The 15,626-nt window shown below is 41.4% G+C and overlaps 2 protein-coding genes across 2 annotated transcripts; one reads left to right on the top strand and one right to left on the bottom strand.

Moving 5' to 3' along the window:
• Positions 1-385: 385 nt before the first annotated feature.
• LOC120433471 (G2/M phase-specific E3 ubiquitin-protein ligase-like) lies at positions 386-5,246 on the top strand. The gene is made up of 6 exons (XM_039599745.1): positions 386-500; positions 885-975; positions 1,199-1,241; positions 3,767-3,936; positions 4,481-4,695; positions 4,795-5,246. The coding sequence occupies exons 1-6, from the start codon at positions 386-388 to the stop codon at positions 5,028-5,030; spliced, it is 870 nt and encodes a 289-aa protein (XP_039455679.1). The 3' UTR covers positions 5,031-5,246.
• Positions 5,247-5,400: 154 nt separating this feature from the next.
• On the bottom strand, positions 5,401-7,535 carry LOC120439055. Its single transcript, XM_039609741.1, has 3 exons — positions 6,615-7,535; positions 5,920-6,138; positions 5,401-5,715 (listed from the first exon to the last, which is right to left on the bottom strand). Exons 1-3 carry the CDS (start codon positions 7,271-7,273, stop codon positions 5,508-5,510), a joined length of 1,086 nt encoding a protein of 361 aa, XP_039465675.1. The 5' UTR covers positions 7,274-7,535; the 3' UTR covers positions 5,401-5,507.
• Positions 7,536-15,626: the final 8,091 nt, after the last annotated feature.

Raw genomic sequence — 15,626 nt, 5'->3', positions numbered from 1 at the left:
CAAAATCAAATTAAGAACCAGAAAAACTAAATTGAGAAGCACAAAAACAAAACTGAGAATCACAAAATCAAATTAAGAACCAGAAAAACTAAATTGAGAAGCACAAAAACAAAACTGAAAATCACAAAATCAAATTAAGAAGCACAAAAACAAAACTGAGAACCACAAAAACAAAACTGAGAATCACAAAATCAAATTAAGAAGCACAAAAACAAAAGAAGAATCACAAAAACAAATTGAGAAGCACAATTACATTAAGAAAACCGGAAAGGGTAGGTACCAGTCGGCAACAGGAGACATCACTGATTGGATGTCCGCGCTGTTCGTCTTTGGAACCGGAAGTTACTCTGCCTGTAGCACATTTCGTTTGAAGAAGAACGGCGGAATGTTTTGTCCTAGCTGTGGGAAAAAGCTGGTTGAGGAGTCACCGAACTTTTTCAGCGGCTGTTGCGAGAGGCTTTATCACGCATCTTGCATCGGAGACACTTCACTCCCATTGAGTAAGTTAATAAGCATAATAAAATGTTTGTTATGTATTGATTTATTAGCCTAGCGTTAGCTGTTTCCAGACCATAGCAGACCAGAGGGCTGTTCCACTAAGCGAGCTCAGAAAATCGAGGCTCATTTGAAAATGCACGCAGCTGTCAAAATGACTGCTCAAGACCTTTCTAGTAGTGAAGGTTTGAGGGCAGTTCTAGTGTTAACAAACCTCGCAGCTAGGGTGCCACGGACCAGACTTGTCCACAAGCATATTGCATAATGAATGAGCAGAAAGACTGCAGGTTAGCCTCGTTCCTGGAACCGAATTTGGGGCAATCGAGCCTGGATTTTCAGAGTGAGCCTGGCTTTTGGGATTAGCTTGCTTCGTGGAACAGTCCTCTGAGCATTTCCACAACTTTGTTTGTTTGTTTGTTTGTTTCAGCCATGGGAACTTCAACATGAAAGCAGTCCTTTACAGAAAGCGGCAGAATATGAGTAAGTGATATTTGAAGAACATGTAATCTTTTACTGTTTTTTGCCTACACTTTGTATTAATGAGATATACACTTTTGTCATTCATTCTGTATATATGGTTTTGGAACATGGACTACATAATACTTGTATTGCTTGTTTGTTAATCAAGATGCTTAAATATTTTCAAAGTGTCAATTAATATTTTCACAGTACACAACAAAAATGCTTTTCTTTGTTCTCTAAGGAAGGGTGCTGGGGATCTTGTGCTTGCTAATGAAGTACAACAGGTAAAAAACTATTTGATTAGTAAAACAGTGCAGCAGACAATCTCCACCGCCTTTACTTTGCAATTAGATAACGATTCACTGTTTGCTTATTACATTCATTGTTATTATACAATGCATTTCACATCCTCAATTTTCATACTATCAATAGATTATAACATCCACCTCTTAAAGGTACAATAAGTCATACCGGTACATGAAATAATCACAAAGCAGTCTAATGTCTCAATCATGTTGGAAGGAAGGTTACATTGAAACTAACTGTGTATGACTCGTCTTTGTCATCTAGAATCTTCTGGCGCTGATCCGTAGCCATGAAACTCATGGAACGGGAGGAGGGAGAGTCACTCGTTTGTTTATAAAGATAGACTGCAGTACACAAATTTGACCACAGGATGTTCTTCTTATTTCATTCTTACTTATTGTACCTTTAGATAATCTATTGGGATAGGGAACCTAAGGTACATCCATCTACTTCCGGACCATGGGTCCCCTACTGCTAAAAAATAGGAGTCTATGAGCCAATAAAAATTATTTTCTGATCCCGTTTGATGTGTGCCATGGATTTAAAATATGATGTCCGTGAAGTATATAAACACATTTTGATGCCAAAAAGTGCTTACGCGACAGGTGGCAAAGGTTATTTTAGGTTTTGTTTGAAAAGACGTGGCGAAATGTAAATGTTCGTCTCACAAAATTGACATCATCGAACCAGACACAGAGAAGAGGAAAAGCTTAGTTTTGTTTAGCGAGCTTCGAATCGTTCTTCCAGGATGATGTGGAGAAAACCACTATAAATCTGGCCATGTGATAATTAGCAGCTACGGTGGGGGAGAAAAGCTTCTGAGGCGACGTCATATTTGCGACATCTGACTTGTAGTAATTTTAATGACGAATTTTTACAAGCTAACAAATCTCAAATTACATTACAGACATAGTCGAAACACAATTATTTATTATTTAAATTGAAGTACAAAATATGTGTGATTCAGAGAGTAAGGCAAAGCAGACCAGAAAATAACTTTGATAGCTCCATTCACTTCCATTCATTTTTCTTTTGTTCAGGGACCCATGAGCAGACCAGAAGGGGAGGAGACTTAGGCTCCCTATATTAAAATAATTATCAATTGGTCAAATATGAATTTTCATTCATCCTCATTTCTGTATTTCCAGGTCATAGATTTGAAGAAGAAAAACGATACAGGCACTACTGAATGCCTCACTGTCGAGAGCTCCTGTTACAGGTGCGTTGTATCTTGAGTAATTATTCCAGAGGGTTGCACAAAATATATACACACAATTATTGTAAATGTATGTAGTTTGACTCTTTTACATTAGATTCTTCAGAAAAAAAAATAGTAGAATCGTTCTATAAAATGGAACTGCATGTTTATGCATTTGTCTTTTGCATCTACTCTTTGTGTACATGTTTTCACTCTGCAGAAACTACACACAGCTGTTTGATCCGATTGTGATTGATGATGAAGATCCTACTCCTAACGAAGCCAAAGCTGAGCCCCCAGAAGAACCTGTGTTAGTAATTTAAACATTTGAATCCAATTAACCGCCATCTTGTTCTGTACAAGACATCATGCAATCATGAGAGAAGTATATACACCTTTAAAAAAAAAGTTCCCTTTTTTTTAGAGACACCAATTTGCAGGCACATGAAATTATTGCAAATTTGGCACTGGAACTTGACCACAAGAAGGTCAGCAGGTTCAATATATCAAGGTCAGCTGTATGGGATGGAGCTGTTAGAGGATTTCGACGCAGCACATACTCTGACAACTACGACATGTTCATCAAGTTTAATGATGATGCTGGCAGCTTTGAAGAAGGTTTGGATACAGGTGGCCCGGGCGTGAATTCCTCACACTTCTTATGGGCAGTCTGAGAAATCGCCCATCTTTGATGGACCTCCAGAGAGCCGTTATCTTGTATATAATTCAAGAGGTGGATGTTTTCTCCGTAATTATTACAATGGAAATTTTAATAAAATTGGCTTATTTTTTCATTAGCATATTTAATAGCAATTAACCATGATAATTATGTGCCCTGTATAACAGCTGCCAGGCAAGATGAGTACTTTTAGCAGGAAAGATGATCGCTGTATCCATTGTGCATGGGGACCAGGACCACATTTCCTCTCCAAGAACCTGGTCAACCACATCACAGGGAATCAGAGTTTCAGCGCCAATGTAGAAGATGTGCAAGATGAGGAGATCACAAAAGTTCTACATCAGGTAGAAAATTACCTAGGCTCAGGGAATGGGTTTACTTAGAAGACACTTGGGGCCAGTTTAAAAGATTTAATCAGGATAAAAGTTATCCGGGTTGGATCATATCTTGAAAGTAGGTTCAAGGTAGATTCTGTAATCTGAAAGGACAGATTTCCACCTCCCAACAACACAAGTGAAATAACAAATTGATTATTTTTTTAATCCAATGTTTGAATGAATCGTAAAAGTAGTGAAAATTATATTTTTGTTTTTCTTACAGTAAACCTTTTTTTTTTTTTTTAATAGGTCCTGAAAGCTGAATCAGAGGAGTCTTTGCATAATCTTATTTTGCAAAACAGCACAATCTTCCAAACTGCTGGATGCCTCAGAAACGTCAAGCCTTGTGAGAAACAAGCATTTGTGGAGGAGTACCTCAGATGGTACATCCTTGAAAGAAACCAAAGTGTCATTCAACGGTAAACTCATTACTCCTTTTAAATTCAGGATGGCCAGTTGCTCATCACAGCAGCCACTGACATTTTCAGACCTTCAGATGTATATGAAAAAACTGATTCAGTAGCATCCGTGTGATCTGATGAACAACAAGTTAATTCCTGAGCCACTGTCGCACACTATTAACCTTTTGACACTAGAACTCTAATTTAGTATACATTTATTGTTCACAATGACCCATAATAATCATAGTCATGCAACATGATTAATTTTTCAGTTATTTATAAAAAGAGGTGATCCCTTGTTTGACACACTTGTTTATTCCAGTGTGAAAGCACTATTTTTTTTTTTAAATGCTGAAATCCCAATGAGCTCTTCTTTTTTTGCTGTCACAGTTAATTTCTGAGCACTATGAATTGTTTTTGTGTATGAGTGATTCTATGCATTTGAAATCTGTCCAAATTTATAATGAAAGATCTAGTAGGTAAAGACATTTAAACACAATTTAGAAGACTGCAATAGTTATAGCTATAAACCAATTATTAGTTATTTGTCTATCCTTTGCAGATTTAAAGATGGACTGGAAAGTCTGAATTTTTTAAGTGCACTGCAACAACATTCCAGTGTGCTGGCCCCACTCCTATGCTTCTCTGCCAAGGCCCTGACTGCTTCAGAACTGGAGAGCATGTTCAGACCAGATCTCAGCCCAGCAGGAAGCAACAAGGGGCATAAGGGGGTCCTAACACTTGGCTTTTGGGCAGATTATCTCCTTGATTGTGAAGGTTTGAATGGCCGTTTTTATTTGTTTATAGTTTTATGAAAGGAGAGGTAAGGAAATAAATTTTCTGTAATGTACTACAGTGTTTACTTTCTTCTTTCAGAGAAGGCAACAGCAGTGTGTCTGGAAGATTTGATGATGTTTGCCACAGGGCTGACGGCAGTTCCACCGGCAGGAATGACACCACCACCATGCATCCAGTTTTTAAGTGATTCGCCTTTTCCAGTTGCAAACACCTGTGCAAATACTCTGAAGCTACCCATCTGTGACTCATACAGCATCTTTAAGGCCAACATGGACTTTGGAATTCAAAATGCTCCAGGATTTGGATGTTCTTAAATCAGCAAGGTCATCAAGTTACAGTTACTGAGTTACCCTGTTAGGTTCAGCTGCCGTTGGCACACTACTTAACACATTCATGTGACAAGCAACTTCCATATTGTTAAACATTTAGTTGTTTTAGTTGTTTTTTCTGAATATTGTGTATGTTGGAAAAGTGACAGAAATGCTGGACACTATTTGTAAATGGTTTTATTAAAGAAAATTTTAAATGTTTCCTTGTGGTTAAATGTTAATATTTAAATCCATGCCAGTTGCTGTATATTATGAACAATATTATATTCAATTTAGCAAGAGGGAAAGGAAACACTACTAACATTAAAAAATGAAGGAAAAACAGAAGGGCTGGAGCACTCAAGTAAGTCCAAAGGTTTTATTAGGTGCAAAAAAGAAAAGAAACTAACGTTTCGACACCGTGTGTGTCTTCGTCAGAGTAACTCTGACAAATGTCATTACAAACTGAAGTTCAGTTGGTATCTAAAACCCAGCTATGTCCTTCAGGGCCAAATACAGTTCTGTGGCCGATTCCCAGTCTTGTGGCTGCTGCAGTGTGTTTTGTTGTACAGCCTGTTGTAAATATTCCTCAATGTTTGGATCACCACACAATCCAACCGGTAGCCCCTCCTCGGGAAACACATCCAGTTCCCTCTCCTCAACAGCAAATCCACAGTCTCTTGAACCATATCTGCAAAATGAAAATAGAACAGTGAAGGATTTTTGCTGACAATATGGAACTATATAAATCAACGCATGCAGTGACATGTTATAAACTGCTCTATCATACTTATGTGTAAAATTATGAATATATATTAACCAACTTAAGCAATAACAACACCTTGCATTTAGTTTGATGCAAAAGGTTAATTAATTTTGTTAAGAACTCAAATACCTGTGAGGCAAGAGATAGAGTTCGTTTGGAATCCCCCCTGGACACGATGCAAGTCTGCTTGGCCGGATCCTGTGTTTGTTCCAGAGGTCTTTGCATTCATCCAGGTCTTTCTGTAGAACCCCTCTGAAGCAGAATCTCAGCAAGCATTGGTGTTCGTGGCTTCCATTGAAGTTTCCAGAGTCTCTTAGGTCTCCAAAAAAGTCCATCCAAAACTGAGACCTGGGTATATAATTAATATTTAAGAATCAATTTAGCTTTGTTCTTGGTCATTTTATAGGGTTTGTTACATTTTGGTCCCATTTAAAACATGCCACAAATGGATGTCAATCAAAGTAATGCATATTAGTTTTCCATAAATATTGTAGCGACCCTGCAGTAATGTTCTTGTTAAAAATGCTGTATTCTTTTCACTCTGTTCTGTGTGTTGATTGTGAGGAGTGGAGAGTTTGGTCTGAGTTTTTCATTTTGTATTGGCGTCGTTAAATCTAGGCAAGCATGCTCATTTCGACACAACAGCTGACAGTGACCATTTTGAGTTCCTGCAATAAAGTGACGGCTGTTAACGTCTATCTCATCCAACTTTTCAACACGTCCAGCAGGACGCTACTCTATTTTCTTAAATGCATGTAAAAAAACAACAACAATCTGATCAGCTTTCACTGTAGCTTACACCTACCAGACACAAATGTACCCACCTTCCTCTTCTGAAATAAGACCACCATGACTCGATGCGCTGATTCCCAGTAGATGATCCATAACTGTGGCTTGACGATCCAGCATAATAGTCCGTGTGCGTGTGACGGAGGGTACACTGTATTGCTGCCATAGTCCCATTCTCAGTCCCGAAGTCTGTTCGTAATCTCATTGGTATCACACCAAGACTCTTTACACAGTTTATATAATTGTGAGCTATAACAGCTGGGTTGTTGTTTGTTGCTCCACACACAAGCCACATCAGTCTTCTTGAAAAGCCATCTATACATCCTGACAGGGCCAAGCCAAAGGGTTTCAGTTTATCATAGCCATCTACATGCCATATGTAATTGGGCCCCATGGAGTGATACGTGCGTCTTGTGAACCTCCTTCGAGTTCTCAAAGCGATTCCTTGAGGATTTAGTTGTCTCAACAGCCTCATAACTACATCACGCTTGACACGCAGCTTGTGTTTTTGTTTGAGAACTTGCCACATGGTCCGATATCCAAACAATTGTCCTGGTCCTCGAAGCTCGGACAAAATGGCACGCCTCACCTCAGGAAGTGGAGAATAGTTGCCTCGTCTGTACAGTCCAGATTCTTTTAAATGCGTTTTCAGTGTACGCATACTAATTGAAATGTCACGATTACACTTGAGCATATCCAGTATCACCTCGTATGTATGTCCTGAATCAAAATATTCTCAAATAGCAACAGCTATGTTTGGGTCACCGCTAATGTTCATGTTTGAAAAAAATGCGCTACAGGCAGAGTAACTTCCGGTTCCAAAGACGAACAGCGCGGACATCCAATCAGTGATGTCTCCTGTTGCCGACTGGTACCTACCCTTTCCGGTTTTCTTAATGTAATTGTGCTTCTCAATTTGTTTTTGTGATTCTTCTTTTGTTTTTGTGCTTCTTAATTTGATTTTGTGATTCTCAGTTTTGTTTTTGTGCTTCTCAGTTTTGTTTTTGTGCTTCTTAATTTGATTTTGTGATTTTCAGTTTTGTTTTTGTGCTTCTCAATTTTGTTTTTGTGCTTCTTAATTTGATTTTGTGATTTTCAGTTTTGTTTTTGTGCTTCTCAATTTTGTTTTTGTGCTTCTTAATTTGATTTTGTGATTCTCAGTTTTGTTTTTGTGCTTCTCAATTTTGTTTTGTGATTCTCCATTTGTTTTTGTGTTTCTCAATTTTGTTGTTGTGTTTAGCAATTTGTTGGTGTGATTTGCACTTCAGGGCCTCTCAATTTTGTTGTTGTGTTTAGCAATTTGTTGGTGTGATTTGCACTTCAGGGCCACCATAGGTAGGGCATTAACAGGGAAAGGGGGGCACAAAGAAATACTTTTCTTACTTATTCTCATTTAAAATATCTACCTTTTATTAAATAATTATCTGAATCTTGCGAACAAAGTTTTTATCTGACGTAAAATTGATAGAAATCATACATAAACCAAAAAGACAGTGTACATCACCGTCACAACAGCATTTGTTTTCATTCAAAGGCTTTATGGCTTTAATACCTGGTGGGCCGGTCTCTAGTCAAACTTTTTTGTCCCAGTCCAGCCCTGCATGTTAATACTGGCAGTGTCACCATGCCAGCTGACTGTATTTCATCATCAGCCAGTGTTGTTCTTTATACATCAGTATTACCAAAGTTTACCATAAGGCAGCATAGAAAGTATTTACTTGCTTTCAGGTTTCATTCAAATGTTAGTCTTTTCATTTGTTTCCCCACTTTTTTCCTGTTTCAAAATCAAACACCAGTTTCTGAGAAGATTATCTTCTTTTTTTAATAGGCAGATAAAGTTTTGCATTGGCATTGGCTAATTTGCCAATTGTATGTTAAAAATGTTTGTATTTTAATATTCAAAAATGTTTTTGCCCAAAACATATGTGCACTATATGTCAGTAAAAATACTATGCAAATATTGCTGTCCTTGAATGCTGAGTAAACACTGACAAAGCACTGATTGTATCTCTTGTACTTCATCAACGCAGTATCTAAAAACTTTGCACCGTAGTGGTTAAAATCTCATTCAAATAAGAGTTAAAAGCGCATTCAGTTATTAGGTTTATAGGGTTATTGAATGATGGTTAACTGTTGGTAGAATTTTTTTTTAACATTATCTGCCAATTACATCTGCCACCCTTCTCCAAATCTGTGCCCCTACCTGGCCCCCCCAACAAAAATTTTCTAGACACACCACTGCATCGTGCATCCTTTCATGTTCGTGCTGATGAAACACAGAGTTACACTTAAACCATGTGACCTTGGCATGGCGAGTTCTCCTAATCGCTGCCTTTGTGAGGATGAATCTGTCATTGAGAAACATTTTTTGGATTCATGGAAACTGACATTTTTAGCACCATATCACAAAAACAGCAGCTTTTTCAAAATTAAAAAATAAGATCTATTTTAACATCTAAACACACAGACACTATTTTACATGCTTTCATTTCTTCATTCCCAGATTACTGCAACAGCCTCTTTAGAATAGAATAGAATAGAATAAACCTTCATTATCCCACGGATGAGAAATTTCGCTGTTACAGAGCCACCCTCCAACACACACACACACATAAAACATATAAAGGATTGGCCATTAACATAAGACTGTTGTCGGAACCATACTGAATTTCACCAGAGAAACACACACACACACACATATATGAAGAGAGAGAGAGTATGCATAGTATGCAAATGTCTACCAAACAGCCATCATAATTCGTCATACAATGAGAACAGGACAAATCAACAATTGACAACGACTAATTAATATTAAAATTTGTACATAATGTATTGTTTGGAGTTTAGTCTGTTACTGTTACTCTTTTTACCATTTCTTCTTGGAGCAACTGTAATCCACATTATTTCCTTAGGGGTTAATAAAGTATTCTGATTCTGATTGTTTCAGGATACATGACCTGCCATTATCCAATGACACATCTGCTTCCTGTATCTTTTGCTCGTTTCTCCTCCTCTTCTTTTCTCTTTTTTCTAAACTGAGCACCTGATGGCTTTGAACTTTTCTTGTCCATCTTCCATTGGTTTAAATTTTGCACTCCAGTATGAACACCCATCACCCAACTCGAGGATCACCACAACATAACCTAATAGACCTACACCTTAGTTCACAGATTCACTTTGTCTAGGGTGTATTTCAAAACATGAATACATAATGGGGTAGGATTGACAACATTATGAATGAAATGTGCTCTATTTGGAAGCAGCAGGTCTCCCTCCCATGTCGACGGGTTGTGTGTGAGACTTTAAATCATCAAACTGTAAATTATAAATTTTAAATTGTTATTGATCCCTTTACCCCTAGTCCTAAAGTGTATATTTATTTTCTTACTCTTCTTATATTTATTGTTTGTTTACTTGCACTGCTGTAACTGGAACCTCTCTATACACTGTACTGTATATAGCAGAGATGACAATAAAGTTTACTTTGACTTCAGCAGCAAGCAGGCACACCGAGGGCTCTCGCGCTCACTTTTCGCGTAGAAATTCGAAAAAACATCGGTGCAAATTATAAGTCTGTATCATAATGTCTGGTGTTTTCATGTTTGTTGGTTTGTTTTTATTTTGTTTTATTTTGCGAGTTGGTTATTAGACGCTGCTCCAGCCAGCCAGAGAATCCCCTGCCGCCCCGCCCTCTCCTCCCTGTGCCGCAAGCAGCAGGCGCACCTCGCAAACGGAGGGCGCCCTTACTCCCAGCAAATGGGCGATAGAAAACCGATCGGTGCCTATCCCATTCCCAATAGACTCTGTCCACCTTAGCATATGCTACTTCCGGTGGGGAAACTCCTGTAGGGTGCTTCGTTTCCAGTGTGATATTCGCTCCTTGTTTACTGCCGGTTATTCCAAAACAAGTCAACCAAATGGATGAATCAAGTGGCGATTTACATTTCTCGAGATGTCTTGGGCATTTACGGAATATATATGTAGATGCTGTTCATAGACTTGTCGATATTTTTTCCCCCGCACCTCAGAGCAAAACAGAGAAAGGATTCAAATTCTATATTTCTCAGTATTTGTAAACAGCGGTCCCTCGTTTATCACGGGTGTTATGTTCTAAAAATAACCACCGATAGATGAAATCAAGTAGCCAATTTTATTTTTTGACGGTGCAAAACGTTTCGTCGACATTGTTGTGTTTGTTGGGGAAGAAACGTACAAACATACAGTACTGCACTTCAGAGTCACACTGCTAGCGATTGATGCAGCGATTCTGTACTGTACAGGAGAGACGGCACGAAGGAGATCGACAATGGTCTGCAGCCGATCAGGACGCAGGACACAATGTGATGTAAGTAAAAAAAAAAAAAAGCATGCAAACTTGCACTAAAAATTCTGCGAAACAGCGAGGCCGCGAAAGGTGAACCGCGTTATAGCGAGGGACCTCTGTAATTTTGAAGGTAACTCACAACATACCCTTCGTAAATACTAATGTATAGAAACCCTTACCAGCAATCATTTATTTTTTGTGTGGCTTTTTTTCACGGTTTGTTAACATGCTGTGTAGGTGTGTACTTGACTAGCTGATATTGACATAACGGGGGAAACGTCTGGCTTTGCCTATTGTTAACCTGTAGTTTGAATGTTGAACATTTGCCTGTTTAAATCATAAGAACTGTCACTATACAGAGATGTGCTTCTGAATGTGGACGATGTGTCTTCTGCATGCAGTAATGCAGTTCTGCTTGTGTTGAGTGATGTAAACAAACAATTGATCAACACTCTTCAAACGTCAAAATTGATCATTAGATTTTTTTATGACACAACAGTGGTGAGTGTTCCCACCCTCTGCTCTTTGTAACTTAACGTGATCTTTCCGTTTTCGTGTTTTGGACATGATTTTGGAGTATATCTTTGCAGTAGCGATTGACCGCAAAGTAAACCTACCGGAAATGTACAACCCTACATCCGGTCTCAAACCAGGAAGTTAGCATTTTCTCGTGCACAGGGTCTATATGCGCTGGCATGACGTCGGGGCAGCATGAGTACGAGCAATTTTTTAATTTTTATTTTTTGCCAATGCCCGTGATGCCGCCCCCCACCACAATGCCGCCCCGGGCAACCGCCCGTGTCACCCGTATCAAAAACCGCTACTGGTTGCACCCGATCAGATCTGCACACTGTTAGACCTCTGCCTTACCACAACATACTTCAAATACAACGAAGGCTTCTACAGACAAAAACATGGCTGTGCCATGGGCTCCCCTGTGTCACCTATTGTAGCCAACCTTTACATGGAGGAAGTGGAAAGGAAGGCTCTTGGCTCTTTCAAAGGAAAAGCACCCAGCCACTGGTACAGATATGTAGACGACACCTGGGTCAAAATCAAGACACAAGAAGTGGAATCCTTCACTGCGCACATTAACGCTGTGGATAAAAACATCAAGTTCACCAGGGAAGACACAAAGGATAACTGTTTGCCTTTCCTGGACTGCGCTGTGCACATTGAAGAGAATGGCAACCTCAACATCGAAGTTTACCGGAAGCCCACACACACGGACCAGTACCTCCTCTTTGACTCCCATCACCCTCTGGAACACAAACTTGGGGTAATCAGGACCCTACACCACCGGGCAGAACATGTTCCCTCTAAGCCTGAGGGAAAAAAGAAGGAACACACACACGTAAAGGAAGCTCTCAAAACATGCGGTTATCCTAATTGGGCATTCATAAAGTCAGCAAAGAGGCACAGAAAAGAAGATCAGACACCAGCGAGGGAGGATAAGAAAGACAGACGCAACAACATTGTCATCCCCTATGTAGCCTGTGTATCAGAGAAACTCAGGAGAGTTTTCTCCAAGCATGACATCCCAGTGTACTTCAGACCCAGCAACACACTCAGACAGAAACTGGTTCACCCATCCATCCATCCATCTTCATCCGCTTTATCCGAGGCCGGGTCGCGGGGGCAGCAGCCTAAGCAGAGAAGCCCAGACCTCCCTCTCCCCAGCCACCTCCTCCAGCTTATTCCGGGGGAACACCAAGGCGTTCCCAGGCCTGCCGAGAGATATAATCTCTCCAGCGTGTCCTGGGTCTGCCCCGGGGCCTCCTGCCGGTGGGACATGCCCGGAACACCTCACCCAGGAGGCGCCCAGGAGGCATCCTTGTCAGATGCCCGAACCACCTCAACTGGCTCCTTTCGATGTGGAGGAGCAGCGGCTCTACTCTGAGCCCCTCCCGGATGGCCGAACCTCTCACCCTATCTCTAAGGGAGAGGCCAGCCACCCTTCGGAGGAAGCTCATTTCTGCCGCTTGTATTCGCGATCTCGTTCTTTCGGTCACTACCCACAGCTCATGGCCATAGATCGACCGGTAAATTCGCTTTTACACTCAGCTCCCTCTTCACCACGACGGACCGGTGCAGCGTCCGCATCACTGCAGCCGCAGCACCAATCCGTCTGTCGATCTCCGGCTCCCTTCTCCCATCACTCGCGAACAAGACCCCGAGATACTTGAACTCCTCCACTTGGGGCAGGAACTCATCCCGACCCGAAGTGGGCACTCCACCCTTTTCGGCTGAGAACCATGGCCTCAGATTTGGAGGTGCTGATCCTCATTCCCGCTGCTTCACACTCGGCTGCGAACCCCTCCAGTGCGAGCTGGAGGCCTTCACCTGATGAAGCCAACAGAACCACATCATCCGCAAAAAGCAGAGATGAGATTCTGAGGCCACCGAAGCGAAAGCCCTCCACCACTTGGCTGCGCCTAGAAATCCTGTCCATAAAAATATGAACAGAACTGGTGACAAAGGGCAGCCCTGGCGGAGCCCATCACCCACCGAACGAGTCCGACTTATTGCCGGCAATGCGAACCAAACTCTTGCAACGGTTGTATAGGGATCGAATGGCCCGTAGCAATGGGCCAGACACCCCATACTCCCGCAACACCTCCCACAGGACACCCCGAGGGACACGGTCGAATGCCTTCTCCAAGTCCACAAAACACATGTAGACTGGTTGGGCAAACTCCCATGCACCCTCAAGTACCCTTGAGAGGATAAAGAGCTGGTCCAGTGTTCCGCGACCAGGACGAAAACCGCATTGTTCCTCCTGTATCCGAGGTTCGACTAGCGGACGAACTCTCCTTTCCAGCACCCTGGCATAGACTTTCCCAGGGAGGCTGAGGAGTGTGATCCCCCTGTAGTTGGAACACACCCTCCGGTCTCCCTTCTTAACCCTCTGGGGTCCAGGGTATAATTGGCCGTTTTTGACTACTTTTGATTTTACCTCTATATTTCACTTTTAAAATATGTTTTTCTTGCCTTGTTTGGTATCATTATTTTCAGCACAACCTCAAATATCTGAAATTTGAGGGGTTTTTTTTCATTTTGGTATACTATATTAGCACAGTTGATCTAAATTCAGACAAAAAATTCAAAATCCGAGTAGAAAAAAGTTATATTTTTTACTGTAAAACCCACAAACATGTTTAACGAATCATTTTCATAACTTGAAATGCTAATAGAAATTGTATATTTCTAAAAATTATGCACAAGTTTTGCAAACAACAAAGTTATATGGTACTATTTACCTAAAAATGCAGCCAAGGCCTCAGGCGTTTTTTATATAACCATTTAAATCTATTTACAGAACAATCAGGTGTGCTGCATCAAATAAGAAGGCACACAAATTATTTGTGCCAGTCCAAAAAATGTAGTTTGTGTTCAGTATAAGACAGAGGAGAACACCACAGGCCTAAACCCTGCAGGTCTGACTGCAGGAGGTGCATCAGTCCAGTTTTCCATGTGGGAACAGCGTTTACACTGGAATCCACCTTTGACGGCTTTTTTTGGAGAAAATATGAAATTCAGCAGTATAACTGACACACAATACAAAACAATAACTACACAACAAACTAACTACAGCCTCCAAACACGCTAAACATCACTAATGTCTCACATATGAAAACTCGCTCTCTCTCTTTCTTTCGCCGCCCGCCTTCCGTCATGGGTGTCACTCCTAAAACTTCCCCTTCTCCTAAGCAACAACCAAATGTCACATGTTGCCATATCAATTTTTTGATTGGCTAACATGGTAAACTCTAACACCAATAGGGAAGGGGTGTTTTTTCTTTTTCTTTTTTCACTCGCAAGCGGAGAGTGTTTGCTAACGCCGTCTGTAGAAAACGCCGTTTTTACCGTTCTTCCCGCTGTAAACACCACTGTTTTGTTCAGAAAAAAACATCGCGTGTATTTCTTATCATAACTCTGGTTTTACGTGGCCTATCGACACAATTCAAAAACTGGCATATAGTTTGAAGTCCGCACTTTCGACCCAAGTTGAAATGGAGACTCTGACTCGCTGCATCTTGTAGCTGTGTCGTCTTAAATTGGTCATGTGATTTTGACGCGCCGGCGCGTCCGGCGACCCCAGAGGGTTAAAGATGGGGACCACCACCCCGGTCTGCCAGTCCAGGGGTACTGCCCCTGATCTCCACGCAACATTGTAGAGGCGTGTCAACCAGGACACCCGTATACACGTCCCAGAGCCTTCAGGAACTCGGGCGGACCTCATCAACACCAGGGCTCTGCCGCCAAGGAGTTGTTTAACTGCCTCAGTGACCTCGCCCCGGAAATTGGCGGGTCATTCCCTCATCCCAGACTCTGCTTCCTCCTCGGAAGACGTGTCAGTGGGATTAAGGAGGTCCTCAAGTATTCCTTCCACCGCCTGACAATTTTCTCAGTCGACGTCAGCAGCGCCCGCCAGCACTATACACAGTGCAGATAGAGCACCGCTTTCCCCTCCTGAGACGCCTGACGGTTTGCCAGAATCTCTTCGAGGCAGTCCGAAAGTCTTTTCCATGGCCTCTCGAACTCCTCCCACACCCGAGTTTTTGCTTCAGCCACTGCCCGAGCCGCATTCCGCTTGGCCTGTCGGTACCTGTCGGCTGCCTCCGGAGTCCCACAGGCTAACCAAACCCGAAAGGACTCCTTCTTCAGCCTGGTGGCTCCCTTCACCTCTGGTGTCCACCATTTGGTTCGGGGATTACCACCA

Source organism: Oreochromis aureus, linkage group 3 (assembly GCF_013358895.1).
Source record: "Oreochromis aureus strain Israel breed Guangdong linkage group 3, ZZ_aureus, whole genome shotgun sequence".
Taxonomy (NCBI): domain Eukaryota; kingdom Metazoa; phylum Chordata; class Actinopteri; order Cichliformes; family Cichlidae; genus Oreochromis; species Oreochromis aureus.
The sequence above is the reverse complement of the archived record's forward strand: the minus strand, read 5'-3'. Positions and strand labels throughout refer to the sequence as shown.